The sequence below is a fragment of the Magallana gigas genome, chromosome 2, assembly GCF_963853765.1.
Source record: "Magallana gigas chromosome 2, xbMagGiga1.1, whole genome shotgun sequence".
Classification (NCBI taxonomy): Eukaryota; Metazoa; Mollusca; class Bivalvia; order Ostreida; family Ostreidae; genus Magallana; species Magallana gigas.
In genome coordinates this window covers 48,939,501-48,956,118 of record NC_088854.1, presented here as the reverse complement: position 1 = coordinate 48,956,118, position 16,618 = coordinate 48,939,501, and the positions used below count along the sequence as shown (strand labels likewise).

Below are 16,618 nucleotides of genomic sequence, written 5' to 3'. Positions count from 1 at the left end.
CAATTCCATAACATTTTAAGAGTGTTGTTATTAAGAGTCTGAAATCATTTAAACAATTTACTCCAATTAATTTTCTTTTCAATAAAGAGTGTGTCAACAACACACTATGCCCCGAGGTCAATCTAAGTATCAAAACAATCTATTGTTATAAGAAGTGCTAAACACCCCAATCCCCTTCCCTTGACTATGTCCCACTAGAATAGAGGACAGACATGGACCTTAAAAAAAATGAATGCACTGTCCATCATGATGAAAATCAAAATCACTTCCAATATTATAACCAATTTGATTGAAAATAATCTCTCTCTCTCTCTCACTCACTCTCTCTCTCTTTCTCTCTCTCTCTCTCTCTCTCTCTCTCTCTCTCTCTCTCTCTCTCTCTTATATTAAGTACATTAGTTTGCACTGATAGAAAATACAAGATTCATGTAATTTTCTATTATTGCACTTAATATATATCCTAAGATAAAGATTGCCAAAAAGCCTTTCAGTCACAGCTTCCACTGCTCATGTATATTGAGCAAATAAAGAATGAATCTTGTATAAGTCGTAAAACCTGATACTGAACATGAACCTGTAGATATGTGAAAGAGTGTTTTATATAAGGAATAATGAATCATTCTTTGAGTATTATGAGGTGATAATATCGGTCGGGGCGTGATCAAATCCAATAAAGCCCGAAGGGCTTTATGATAGATTTGATTCACAATTACTTATATTTATATAATTTTAAGCCATCGTACGATTGAATATATAAATATAAATTAGCAAACCCCGCTGGCGCCCCAATTCGGCGTCATTTGTATGATGGGTTATATAGTACAAAATCGATACATAGTGTTATCACAGGCAAAGACACTGGAAAATGTAAATATATATATTTGAAACATTTGCAAAAGTTCTTTATTTAGCTTTACTTTTAAAAAAAAAAGTAATGGTAATGGTAATGCATTACTTTACTCATGTAATGGTAATGTAATGCATTACTTTAAGAAAATCAAGTAATGGTAATGGTAATTTAATGCCCAAATTCATGAAGTAATGGTAATGTAATGCATTACTTTACAATGTAATTCACCCCAAGCCTGGAATAGATTGAAGAACCCTCTTAGTGTACTAAAGACTTTGGTAAAAATTCCAAGTCTCTATCTCTTATGGTTTCAATGGAGTAGCGCTAACAACCATTTCAAACAATAGGGGCAATAACTCTATAATTGTAGGAAGGAGCCAAGGGGCTTTATTTTAATATGTCTTAAGATGTCCTACTACATCCATGAAAAAGATTTTCCCTACCACCCTAAACCAAAGAGATCTAAAAACTTGTTAATAAACAGATTTCCAAATGACTTTGACCTTTGACCTTTATGTCATTTTGTTCGGCCAAGGTAAACGCTTCCATTTCAAGTGGTCCGAAGTCTGTGTGACAAATTATAAAAAAGTTGAAAGTAATTTGATAGAAACTCAAATACATTCAGGGGCAATAACTACTAGAAGAGGTCCTCGTATCCTTTAGGTATGATAGATTGAAGAACCCTCTTAGTGTACTGAAGACACTTGCAAAAGTTTCAAGTCTCTATCTCTTTTGGTTTCAGAGGAGTAGCCATAACATGCTTTTAGTACACAAGGACAATAACTTTGTAAGTTCTGGGAGTTATCAAGCAAAGGGTCATTTGGTACCATAACTTTAAATGGCCAATAACATAAAGAAAAAAATGTTTCAATATCTCTAAAAATTAAAAAGCTGTCCCTTAAAAAAAAAAGAAGACAAAAAATAATAAAAAACATAAAAAATACAAAAGGTCTTTCACCTAAAAGGTGGAAAGACCTAAATAATTGAGATTGTAGATGTGTTTTAAGTTTGAATTTGAGTTTGATTTGTATGGATTTCAATTCATAGAGATACTTGTAATAATAAATGTGACATCACTAACCATCACCCTCACAAATGGTTATTGGCAAAAATATGCAGTTTATAGTTATTGTTCAAATATTTTAACATTCAAGATGGAAACAATAATTGACTTATATCCCGGTACACATCATAATGAATTTAGACTGATTTGGAATTATATTGACCCCAGTAGATAATTAACATGCTGTCTTTGACATTCTTATGATAATGATTATATTCAGTATTTTTTTTGTGTGTATTTTGGCTTCTTTTTTTGGCGTTTATAAAGATACAAAATAAAATCGAATCAGTTCAAATCATCATATATCAATTTCTCATTGGAATATTTATCATTTAAATTCGGGATGATGCTTGTTCGTTGGTTCAAATCAGAGTGTGTCAAGTATTGAAGATGTCTTACTTGCTTTAACCACTGTAATGATTTTTAGTAGATTACTGCTAAGTGTCAGACCACCGTGTAAAGAATATGTCCCAGCATCTTTTGTTTGAAAATTTCCAATGCTCAGTGACATTATTGTTTTAGAGATGCTACAGTTAAATGATGATTCATTTCCAAAGTTAAATGAAAAGATACGAGTAGATTGTCCATCAGACGATGCACATAAAGGCAAATTTCGAACTTTGATTGCGTAGTTGGGAAAAGAGTTGTTTTTGACAAAATCAAGGCAGACAGTTTAATGCGTTTGTTTTATATCTTGTGTATTTCATATCGGTTGACCTAGTTTTATACGTAATTTTCAATTGAAGAAGGAAGAAACTAATTCCTTTTTAGTTATGATAAATATGAATTTTTTACTTACCCTCTGTAGTCAAAACAATGAAAAAAAGCCACAACAAAGAATCAAAATATGGATTCCTTCCAATGTTAAGGTAAACCATGATTTAAGTTGTAAAAGAACACTAAATTATTAAGCTTCTTTTCTGACCGGGTTTATCTGTTAACCACTTAAATCAACAAGGAAGTTTTTCTTTGTGCTTTATGGAGTCATATCTTACTTTCACGACTGAATTTTATTTTTTTTAATGACAAATGAATATGTTGGCCTCCTAGCTTAGATAAATTAAGCTAAGGGAGTTGGCACCTGAAATAACAGTAATGCCAATCATCCAAAACATCTAGTATATAAAGTTTGGGACCATAGATAGTCATTAATTTCATTTGTGGCCTCTGTCACATGCCTTTTTTTTGGAAATATGAGGTCTCAAACAGAAATAATAATTTTCCTGAAATTGTTACTTTTTTGCAAGAAATCAAAAAGATGCAAATAGTTTGAACTATTATTTAGTTATGATTTAAATATAGTATGAAGTTGAACACGTGTAGTGACTGTAAAAAAAGTAACAAGGTCAAAGTTTTAAAAATCTTGCTTTACTGATGGCTTCAAATGCCAGTACATGGTGAATACAACAACAAATGTAAAGATTGTTACAACATTTTGGAGTAATAAATCTATAACGCAAATTTTAAAAAATGATAGTAATGCCAACTTTCTTAAACTTTGCATACAAATTAACATCATTAAATGTCTTATATAAAAATAGGGGCCACATCTCGAAAAATTGGGATATGACATGAAATAAGCTAATTTTAGGCAAAAATTGGAGTTAACTTTTTTTTACTTCTATGAAATATAAGCTAAATGTGCCCAAATATATCGATAGAAATATCAAAATATTGTTCAAAAATGTTTTTCAGAACAACATGAATATATCGTAATACAAAAACTATCTGGAAGTTAAGTTTGTGCTGAACTAACTAAAGTAACAGTTCTTTAAAACTATTGAGTTATGAAAAGTGTTCATTTTCTTCTTACAAAACTTTCTGCCACAAAATGTTGTCCCTTACTAGACTCTGTAAATACATACTTTTCTTTTAACAATTTTATTTAAAATTGGTTTAGTTGGCAATGCATAAAATATAAATTTACAAATGGAATCAACATATGATGCAAAATTTTTAAATAAGTTAGATAAGAGGTGACATAAATCAGTTACCCAAAAAGAGAGGAGCGAACCATTTTAGCAAGAAGAAAGAATAACAAACAATATTTGACTTATTACAAATTTCTTATTTTTATCTTTCAGGCGGACGTCAAAATCTTTTTATTTTTATAAAAATCGTCTTAAATATCACAGAAATTAATTAAATATGTCAACCTAATACTTAGTAAAATAGCAAATATAGGCTTTCTTCCATAAAATTCCAAATATCATTATTATATTTATCATTATCAATTAAATCCTATTTCAAAATGTTGTTCCTTGGTTTTTGGCGCAAAAGAATTATAAAATGTTTTTTGATTTTTTAAACCTTAAAATGCATTCTTTTGTGCTTTTTACTGGTATGAAGTAACGACATCGCAAAAAATAAACATCCAAATTGCTTTGAACTGTGTAGATTTGTGTAGAGTCCCGCATTTTTGAAAGTCAATAAGAAATAGAAGAAATCCTAATTAGTCGATGTAAATATAAAATCCATATTATTCAATACATCCTTTGAAAATGAGTTTATTCTACAGAATATTTAAGGAGTGCTGAACATGGTTGGGTGTTACTAACTAGGTTACATCGATGAATATTAGATTGTATATACTTGAAAAGGAGAGCTCGTAAGTTTATTAGCACAGAAATTTAAATTTAATAAATTTAATACATTATTTGTAAAAACTACAACAAAAAACACAAACACACAATAAACAATGAATTTAAGATAAAGCCACAATACTGATACGTTGCAACTTACAAAACATAACTAATCAAATGCGGTTATCAGTTATAAAATTATGTGGGTTTTTTTAGTTTTATACAAGGTTTAAACATGTTCATTATATTACGCCAGATAGAACACAATTGACCGGACCTTCTTGGGCATTGAAATGAAAAAAAAATAAAGAATGGTATCTCTAAACATATGTCAGCGGCGGGGCTTAAAGCAATTGAATGTAAACAGTTTACCACTACCATATATAATTAAGCATATCTTCCATGTGGTTGTTTAATCTTGGATAAAAAGGAATTCTTTGAGACTACATAGATATCAATTGTTAAATACATGCAAAATGAAACATAAATTTCAAATGTATTTTTTGTAATATATAGGGGGAGTCAGTATTTCACATCACTCATTCAAATTTACATTAACCGTATTTGCCAAACTAAATAGAGACAAATTACCTTAACGGAGGGTTGTCACATGTCTTTATTATATAGTAGGCATTTTCTCTAATAGCTTGCACGATTCAATAATGGGCACGGCTTGCAAATATTCAGTAAAGGAAAATTATCGGGTTACGATATGAGGTCACCGTTTTTAATGGACATTGTATATTTCAAAGGAGCACACGGCAGGTGCAACCGGTCAGCAGAGGATGCTCACTCCTCCTAGGCACATGATCCTACCTCTATCTTTTTAGAGGTCCGTGTTGCTCTGCTTTGACTTTGTATTTCGTTTTATGGATTTTTGAGATGGTTGACAGTATGTTATTGTCATTTTTTCTTTCATCGGCAGTGCCTCTCTACTTGAAGTCGAAGTATGCAACCTTCTTGTATTTTATATAGAGAGGGTCTGATTTTTTTTAAATGTTTGTTGCAAGTAGTTTTGTGTAATAAGATTATTTTATTTACTTCAAAAATTTCTATCTTTGACAGGAAACCGATTCTGCAGGTGTAGTAAAAATATGTGTAAGTCTATAACTTTTGATACTGTAATAGCTAAAAATATCGGCCCAAGCAGCTGTTATAGAGGTCTTTAAATTTTTTATTTATTTCTACAGAAATGTTTGATTGAACTATGACCCCATTCTGATTCAAGGGGGTCATTTACGTTCTTGAATCTTAACATTTGAAAGAAAGCTTGTGTAAAACATGTTTATATATCTTGCCACAAGTTTGTGCAGTAAAACATTTCAACACTTGCAACGACATTTTTACTATTTCAAAAACACCTCTATTGAAATCTAACTAACTTGTATAAACTAAGTAGAGCTTTAACCACTGCTTTGTGAAAATTCTTGAGAAATTGATCTTGAGAAAAGTCAAAAATGAAAATTTGTTTTTTTAATGATTGACAGAGGGGCCTAGATTTATTTGATCAGAAAAGCTCTGTTTTAAGCTCATGTGAGTTTAAAATTAAATATCAATTTAAAACCAAGTAAAAGTTGTCATATGGTTTGACGAAGGTGCGTTCTGCGCATAAAGAGCCGTTTTACAAACATTGTGTTGCCTCGTCGCTTCTTTTTTCAATGATCAGAGTAGAATTGATAGGAGCTGTAAATATTAGTAAATAAATGTTACTAGCAATCATAGATTGGTCATATGAATATTCAATTTAGGCTCCCTCTTTAAAAGGATTCGGGCAGACATCTGTGTTGGATCGCTAACCAAGGGCAGTTAAGTCGAAATCAGTTGTCAGTAGAGTGACACCATGCGACAATAATGTAAACCATTTACAATAACAGTCCCTCGTTCTCTGAGTTTCGGACTTATAAAATTAAGAGTCTCTTTTCTATATGGAATAAAATACATATTTGGCGGACAAAAAGGCACTAACACATTTCATCAAATATCACACACATCAATGCATTGTTTGTGCAAATTTATTTATTTATGAAAAAGTTTGTTGTTTTTAAATAGACATTCTTATCATTTTTATTTTTATAAAATGTATTTTGAAATGTTACAAAACAAAAAAAACAAGTGTTTTTCTATTACTTGATCTAAATATTCAATTAAAAAACGATGCCTTGGTATGTAGAAATGAAATCTAGAAAAGTCGTGTATTTGTTGCTTTATTTATATTTCAACAATCGCCTGTATATTTACAACAATAAAATATATATTTAACACTAGCACTGTAAAAGCAAATGAACTCATAGGACATAGCCCATTCATAGAAAATCATCATATTCTTCGTCACTAAGTTTTTCGCTTTGTTGAAAACTATACACTCTGAAAATTAGAATTAAATTTTGTAGGCAAATGATAACTTTATAGAACAACACCCTCATTTTTATTAAAGGATAACATGCCCTGGGTTCTGGGTTCTAGCAAACGATTTTCCAGCATTCTGTTCATATAATTGAACTTTGCAACCCAAAAAATAAAACAAAATGAATTAACAAAAAAATCTTTGCCAAATTGATCATTTGATTTATGTTTTAAAACTTGTTTTAAATCTATTGTACTTAAAATATTTTCAAGACAAAAACAATTAAGAGTACATATACATTTATGAAACGTTTAAATAACTTGTCGAATACATTTACCTCTTAAATGTAAGGTTTGATCAGGGTCAAAACTTGTTTGACCTGGCACTGTGTCCCTCCACAAAGTGTTACTATTATTATGATTTGTTGTCTTGTATGAGCGGACTGAGTGGGTTCTCAAAGAATCATACGACTCGGACACTCTGCAAAAATCAGTACAAAAGATCTGGGGCCCGTTTCTCAAAAAGGCCTACGTCCAGGCGTAAGCTTGGTCCGAACTAAATCAGGGACTAAACCTCAAAACCAGACTAAGTTGCGTTTCACAAAAAGGCGGAAACTTAGTCGGGTCTAAATTTGGGTTTAAATCTACGCCTGTTAATGGGTAGGTGTAAGTCCTTAGTCTGTGCACAAAAATGGCGAGTGTTTTGTTTCTATGGCAAAATATACAGAGAATTTTATTTTTTGCTTTGTTTTATGTGTTATTAAAGAAAACATTCACATTTATTTAAATATTTTTACATGTACATATAACTTTAAAAAATACCTATTGTTCGATAACTGTTTCTATTTCTAAATAAATTAAGCTTAAATCAATTTGATAAAAAATGGGCTCACCTTAATAAACGTATGTAATATACATATACATATTAATATACTCGTAATGAAATTTACCTAAAGTGTGAAAAATCAAAGATGGGTATACCCCGATAAATGATATACACACAATATTTAAAAAGATGCTTTATTTCTAAATTAAACATGTATTCCCCAACAAGATAGATGTATATAAGTACGAATAGATTATTGATTTTTTTAATCAATACTCAGTAAGCATGAACTAGAATTTAATGTTTCTAATCAAATTTGAACATGTGAAACGAAACTGATTTCAAAATTATGAATAGGAGCAACTCAAAACGGTAACATTTGTAATTTGTCCTTGTGTGTGTTTGTTTGTTCTTTCCCTCTACATGTATTACTGAAAACTTTACAACACGTATGCATTCTCATTTTTATTTTTTTACTCCTAGTATCTTTACAAGACCGTATGAAAGCTACTTGTATTATGGCATGTTTATGAACTCGCATTTAGATATAATCAATTTTTGTTTGTTAAAATATTACTTAAAAATATGTTTTAGAAGCGTGCAGAGTGTGCATCAATTTTAGATCTGTTGACAAGCGTTTGTCAAGGTTATGGAATATTATAAAATTTCACATGCACACCTTGAATTTTTGGAAATGAAATTCATTAATCTTATTAATTCTAGGATGAAGTGATCAATTGCGTTCATATTTAACATCGATCGTAATTCTTTTAAAATAGGTATGGGGCACATGTACTATCAATGATTTTCGTGCATATTCATATGCATTGTTTATTTGTACTCATTTGATTAAATTGATCTTCAATTACTTGATTTCATGATAGTTTTGTTTCATCATATTTAAGATGTACGTATATCAAGGGATTTTTTTATTTCGAAGTTGTCGACTTGCAATACAAAAGCGTTGTTTTAGCAGTTTTACAACAGTGTGCATTATTTACAAATTTAACTAGCTTGCATTTGTCATACTTATTATATAAACAATTGTATACACCCCCACCCCAATAACCCAAAGCAGATAGGGAAAAAAGTAAAACTCACATGCACTTGTTAAAACCGCAAAGATGCAAAATGTCTTATCCGAAAGGGGATATGGGATTTTTTTAGATGCCTTTTACATTAAACTTGTAAAAACCTTTTATTTATAAAACTTTCTTTAAATAGGAAGGGTGTTCTTAGATAACTGCTTTTAAATTTTTATTTTAATCAAGATACTGAATACGGGGTTATTTTGGTCCCGTGTAATTTCCGTCCTTCTACACTTGCAAACAGTTTCACTCTGACGTGACTTCGCCCAGTCACAGCTGTTAAGTTACTTAATATTAGATATTGAAAATCAACATAAATTCGCCTGCTGACAACGAGGATAAAATGATTGAAAATTAAACAGGGCGAATTATTCCCTGTTTATGGTGTATATTACTTTCAACCCCACCCCCCCCCCCCCCCCCCACAAAACAAAACAATCGATCGATTAAACCAAAAAACAGGAAAGGGAGTTGGGGAGACCCCGGCCTCAAATGTTGATAATTCCTGTATTGTTAATTGTTGACTATTAATATCTTTCAAAACTATTATCATTTGAATCGCAGAAAATCAAGAATCGTTTCCATGTCATTGTCTACATTCTTTCAATATTGGAACAGATGATGTACAGTAGATATTTTCGATTTCAGTTGGTTGCTGTTATACTCATGGCCATATCATTTTCTATAAATAATATAGTGAATTGATAAAAAAGAATCAAGCCTTATCCCAGCATCTGAAAATGTCTACAGATCTACAGTGTCTATGAAGCATACTTATCATTCTGCAGACGTATTGGGGCATATCCACTGTACCTTGTCCCTGTATTTTATAAATATTTGAAGTTTACACGAACATTGAAGTTAATTTCTATGTATTGTTTTGTTCAATTAATATGTAAGATTGTGCCTCAATATCATCTACAATGCATTTAATTGTCATATATTTGGTTTCTGAAACATCTTATATATGCCGCTTTCATATCAACTGTTTTTCTCTAAAATGTCATTATGTTAAGAAGTGTAAAATCATTTGTTCTACTTTTATTAACATAAAATGTCATGAACAGCTTGAACTATGCACATTCAGTGGTAAAGTATAACATGCGTATTGTCGGGTACTACATGTACTATGAATTGGAAAATTGATCCACCACATATAATCATAGCCTCAAAGCAAAACAAAATACGATATGCGCATGCCCTGGGGGCCGTTTCTCAAAAAGGCGTAAATATGGGCCTAAGTTAGTCCGACTAACGAAGTTAAGCCAGTATTTAGTCGGGTCTAAGTTGCGTTTCTGAAAGAGGCGTAAGTTAGGGTTTAAATGTCGAAGAACTTAGACATCTCCGCTGAGTATTAAGCATGCGCATATCGTATTTTGTTTTGCTTTGAGGTTATGATTATATGTGGTGGATCAATTTTCCAATTCATAGTACATGTAGTACCCGAAAGTACGCATGTTATACTTTACCACTGAATGAGCATAGTTCAAGTTGTTCATAACAGTTTATGTTAATGAAAGTTGAACAAATGCCTATACACTTCATAACATAACGAAATTTTAAGGAAAAACAGTTGATATGAAAGAGGCATATTTTAAAAGTTTCAGAAACCAAATATATGACAATTAAATGCATTGTAGATGATACTGAGGCACAATCGTACATATTAATTGAACGAAACAATGCAAAGAAATTAACTCCAATGTTCGTGTAAACTTCAAATATTTATAGAATACAGGGACAGGGTACAGTAGATATGCCCGCATAAATCTGCAGAATGATAAGTATGCTTCATATAGATATTTAGACACTTTCAGTTGCTGGGATAAGGCTTGATTCTTTTTTACCATATCACTATATTATTTATAGAATATAATATGACCATGAGTTATAAACAGCAACCAACTAAAATCGAAAATATCTACTGCATAAATAACATTACATGAGCCTTGTCCATGTCTAAAGAAGGAAGAAACTTTCCATCATTTGTTCCAATATCGAAAGAATGTAGACAATGACATGGAAACAATTCTTGATTTTCTGCGATTAAAATGATAATAGTTTTGAAATATATTGTCAACAATTAACAAGACAGGAATAATCAACATTTGAGGCCGGGGTCTTCCCAATTCCCATTCCTGTTTTTGGTTTAATCGATTGTTTTGTTTGTTTTTTTTCGGGGAGGGGGGGGGGTTGAAAGTAATATATACTGTAAGTATACAGGGTATTATTCGCCCCCGTTTAATTTTCAATCATTTAATCCTCGTTGTCAGCGGCCAAATTTAAGATTTGTTGATTTTCACTGTCTAATATTAAGCAACTTAAGTAACAACTGTGACTTGGTGAATTCACGACAGAGCGAAACTGTTTGCAAGTGTAGAAGGGCGGAAGTTACGCGAGACGAAAATAGCCCTGTACACAGTATCTTGATAAAAATATAGATATAAAAGCAGTCATTTGAGAACACCCTACCTATCTGAAGAAAGTTTTATAAATAAAAGGTTTCTAAAAGTTTAATGGAAAAGGCATCTAAAAAAATCCCCTACCCCCCTCTGGATAAGACATTCTGCACCTTAGCGGTTTTAACAAGTACATATTACATAAAATAATATGACCATGAGTATAACAGCAACCAATTGAAATCGAAAATATCTACTGTATAAATAATATTACACGAACCTTGTCCATCCTCTGTTCCAATTTTGAAAGAATGTAGACAATGACATGGAAACGATTCTTGATTTTCTGCGATTCAAATGATAATAGTTTTGATAGATATTAATAGTCAACAATTAACAAGACAGGAATAATCAACATTTGAGGCCGGGGTCTCCCCAACTCCCATTCCTGTTTTTGGTTTAATCGATCGATTGTTTTGTTTTGGGTTTTTTCGGGGGGAGGGGGTTGAAAGTAATATACACCATAAACAGGGAATAATTCGCCCTGTTTGATTTTCAATCATTTCACCCTCGTTGTCAGCGGGTGAATCTATGTTGATATGCACTGTCTAATATTAAGTAACTTAAGTAACAGCTGTGACTGGGCGAAGTCACGACACAGTGAAACTGTTTGCAAGTGTAGAAGGACGGCAATTACACGGGACCAAAATTTTTACATAATCTTGATTAAAATAAAGATATAAAAACAGTTATCTAAAAACACCCTACCTATCTAAAGAAAGTTTTATAGATAAAAGGTTTTTACAAGTTTAATGGAAAAGGCATCTAAAAAAAATCCCCTATCCCCTTCCGGATAAGAAATTTTGCATCTTTGCGGTTTTAACAAGTGCATGTGAGTTTTACTTTTTTCCCTATCTGCTTTGGGTTATTGGGGTGGGGGTGTATACAATTGTTTATATAATAAGTATGACAAATGCAAGCTAGTTAAATGTGTAAATAATGCACACTGTTGTAAAACTGCTAAAACAACGCTTTTGTATTGCAAGTCGACAACTTCGGGAAAAAAACATCCCTTGATAAACATACATGTTAAATATGATGAAACAAAACTATCATCAACTCGAGAAAATAAAGATTAATTCAGTTAAATGATACAAATAAACAGCACATATGCATATGCACGAAGATCATTGATAGTAATGTAAACCATACCTATTTAAAAGAATTACAATCGATGTTAAATATGAAGGCAATTATTAATCCCAGAATAAAATAAGATTAATGAATTTGATTTCCGAAAATTCAAAGAAGTGTGCATGTGAAATTTTTGAATCTTCAAGAACCTTGACAAACGCTTGTCAATAGATCTGGAATTGATACACACTCTGCACGCTTTGAAAACATATTTTTAAGTAATATTTTAACAAAAATTGATTGTACATGTATCTAAATGCGAGTTTATAAACAATCAAAATACATGTAGCTTTCATGCGGTTTTGTAAAGATACTAGGAGTAAAAAAAATGAAAATGAGAATGTATATATGTGTTGTAAAGTTGTAAGTAATATAGATAAAGAATATACAACCACACACAAGGACAAATTACAACTGTAAACGTTTTGCGTTTCCTCTATTCAAAGGAATATTGATTTCTCAATATTTTGAAATCAGTTTCGTTTCATAGGTTCAAATTTGATTAGAAACATTAAATTCTAGTCTATGCTTACTGAGTATTGATTTAAAAATCAATAATCTACTCGTACTTATGTATACACCTATCTTGTTGGGGAATACATGTTCAATTTAGAATTATAGCATCTTTTTAATTATTGTATTTATTTCATTTATCGGGGTATACCCATCTTTAATTCTTCATACTTAAAGTAGATTTCTTTAAAGAGTAGTATTGAATATTTATACACGTGTTTAATAAGGTTAGCCCATTAATTATCAAATTGATTTAATCTTAATTTATTTAGAAATAGGAACAGTTATCGAGCAATACGTATTTTTTTTAAAGTTTTACGTACATGTACAAGTATTTCAATAAATGAGAATGTTTACCCTTAATAACTCGTAAAACAAACCAAAAATTTAAATTCTCTGTTTATTTTGCCTTAAAATCAAAACACTCGCCATTTTTGTGCACAGACTAAGGACTTACGCCTACCCATTAGCAGGCGTAGATTTAAACCCAAAAGTCCCGACTAAGTTTCCGCCTTTTTGTGAAACGCAACTTAGTCTGGTTTTGGGGTTTAGTCCCTGATTTAGTTCGGACTAAGCTTACGCCTGGATGTAGGCCTTTTTGAGAAACGGGCCCCTGGTGTTGATATCCCAGGTTTAAAGGAAGCTGTATATTACAGTGTATCATGCTATATTGAAATAGTATCATTTTATAAAATTTACCTAATTAAAATTAAACGTTAAAGAAAAAATATCTAAAAATTTACTTCATTGTTTCCACTGAAAATATAACAAAAAGGAACTACACAATAATTTCGGATAAAAAAATACTTTGCCAAATGAATAATTGTTGAAATGTTGGACATAGAAACTGATGCATCGTTATTAGGTTTACCCCGTTTAAGACGCCTGCACAAAGTAATGAATACAATCAGAATAATCAGTAGTAGCAGTCCTAGTCCACTTAGTGACACTAAAATGGTATTCTCCCGAAGAAATTTAACTATGATATCGCGGTAGTTAAATCATTTTGTCGAAAAATCTATCAATACGGAAATATTTCCAGAAACGAATGTTATTGTGATTTTCCTCTATTATATACCTCAGTGATGTTCAGCGTGCCTCTGTTTACTATGTCTAAAAATATCCCGACGTCAAATGTCAATTTCAGCGCGTGCTACTATACATAAACTGAAATACCGCGATACCATAGAACCCGTGATATGATAGGAAATAAGTATAAATTAAAATTGATTATATTTCTGCAAAATAGCAATAAATATGCTTACAAATGACCCTCTGTCGTCGGAATCATCAAATTCGATGGTTAAGTTCAACCTAAACATCGTTCCCCCAGTGTTGTTCGATACATATACTTCTATACAGGTAAGAGTTTCTCCAGTTAAAGTTGAAAGATCGATCATAATATTGATACGATATCCAGTGATTTCAAAATCTAAATTATTTCGACTTGCGTTCACCAATACTGACTGGTATTCTATAGCATTCATTTTTCTCTGGTTTTCTGCTCCACATACTTTGATTGTAACTCTCTCGTCTGGAGGTGGAAAACTTATTAATTCAGATGCAATTAAAATCATATTTGTTTCGCCAATGCCGATGTACTTCTTTGTTCTTAAAACAACGGGAGGTCCTGTAACATTTTTTTAATATGTCTTGAAAATGAAAAAAGCATTTCATTCTTCACCAACGACACTGAAGAAGACATAGAAAGCAATTATATCCACATACATGATGCTAAATTGTTTTAACTTTTTTGCATGTCTAAAGTATTTTCTGTAAGTTATGATACCATTGTGTTTTCAAATACATACCCAAATTGATGAAAATAGACAGTCTAACAAAGGTGTTCATGGCTGATTTGTAATTTCATTAAAAGCATCGACAATTGATATAATAAAGTGAAGCTTTGTGTCAAACTTTATACTTTGTATCCACTTTCCTATCTGGACGAAGTTTAATTGATATATATCGTTTAATTTTCATCGTAACATTAAATATGGAGGAATAAATTTCTAACGCCATTAAAGATTTTTTGTAAAGAATAAAGAGCTTTTCCTACATGCTGTACAACTTAATTGAAGAAAAATCTGTTAAGGAAAACGAATCCAAACAGTTACACATATAAAGTACTAGTATATTTTTAAAGGAATAAGGTTCATCGCACACAAAAAAGATTATATTGAGTGTGTTAAAACACTGAACTAAAGTTCCAAGTGTTCACCCAGTGTGATGTATTGATAAGATTATGAAATAAACACAGACAGTCGTTTGTCTTTCCGTTTGGGTGGCTTATTTCCGTCTAACTCTCAAGATGTTTAGAACGATTTTACAGATTATCTAAAACAATATCAAGGAAAAAATGAATAGTACATTTACAAGTACAACCTGGCGTAAACACAATTCAAACACCAACATTCCAACAGCTCTGGTATTTTACACAATGGTAATTCTGCACATTTTAGTGCTTTACATTTAAGACTATTACTAATTACGAATGCCAATCGCGAAAGTTGCCATTAATATGAAGCACGTGCTGAAAAACACATATATCTAGTGTTTGTTTTGAGATTTTGTCACGGGTTATTTATTTCAACCAGCATTGTTTTATTTTATATGCCTTACATATAAATACATATATGAGAAGATATATTGTTTACGACATGTTGAAAATTTCTTATTACATGTACTTTATTCTAAACTTTTCCAATTATTTAATATATACTTTAAGAAATATTGTATTCAAAAATATATATGTAAGTATATAAATGACTAAGGATTGAACAGCAGGCAAAAATAGCCTATATTAGTTCTCTCCGTCTGAGATCAAGGTATAAATATTTATAATACTAATAGTATATACTTTCCAAAGATTTACATGGACATTTACTAACTTATAAAGAATATAGTAATAAAGGATTTAGATAAATAACAATATAATGATAGACAAAAGAACAACATAGAAAATAGAGATATATATATATATATATATATATATATATATATATATATATATATATATATATATATATATATATATATATATATATATATATATATATATATATATATATATATACATATATAGTACTAGTTATAGTATAATAGGCTCAGTAATTAGTATATGTAAAGTACATTTAACACAGTGTTACTCATTATTAATTTACATTTTAAAATCTTTTACTGTTTTTTATAAATTGATGAACTTGGTCAAAAAATGATATATTTTCTGCTAGAGATAAGCAATCATAACCATGTAGTAAAATATTTATATCTATTGGTATGTCATGATCACTCATGTATCGAAACAGAGAGTTTCTCTGAGTATTATAAAATTAACAATGAAAGAAAAAATGAAATGAATCTTCATAGGAGTACCCACATCTTAAACATTTTGATTATTCAACTAAATTATGATTATACAAGTCTGCATTAAGGTTACTTGAAAAATTTCTTAACTGGCAATGAAATATATTTAAATTTCTTTGTCCATGGTTGTATAATTTAAATTTTACTTTATCTACAGAGTTATTGTTTTGCAAGCCTTGCTTAAATTTGGCTATATTTGTTGCAGATTTTAAACTGTTTGGCAAAGTGTTCCATAATTTAACTGTTGAGGGTAAAAAACTATTATAATATGCAACAGTTCTGGTAATTGGAATGTGAAACAAGTTATTATTACGTAATGAATAATTGTCAGAGACTGGGAGACACTGTTCAACCATATTATACAAATAGTTGGGTGTATAATTGTTAAGTATTT

General features: G+C 30.8%; 1 protein-coding gene across 4 annotated transcripts in view; it reads right to left on the bottom strand.

The window, feature by feature from the left end:
* The window catches only part of LOC105325654 (neural cell adhesion molecule 1), a 262,905-nt gene that overhangs the window by 56,957 nt on the left and 189,330 nt on the right, over positions 1–16,618 (bottom strand). Inside the window, exon 1 of one of the 4 annotated variants that reach the window (XM_066076976.1) lies at positions 2,713–2,851. The exons of the other annotated variants lie outside the window; for them this stretch is intronic. Within the exon in view, the coding sequence (XP_065933048.1) occupies positions 2,713–2,791 (79 nt within the window). The 5' untranslated portion in view covers positions 2,792–2,851. Of the gene's footprint in view, positions 1–2,712; positions 2,852–16,618 lie in introns of those variants that run through there. 4 annotated transcript variants of the gene reach the window in all.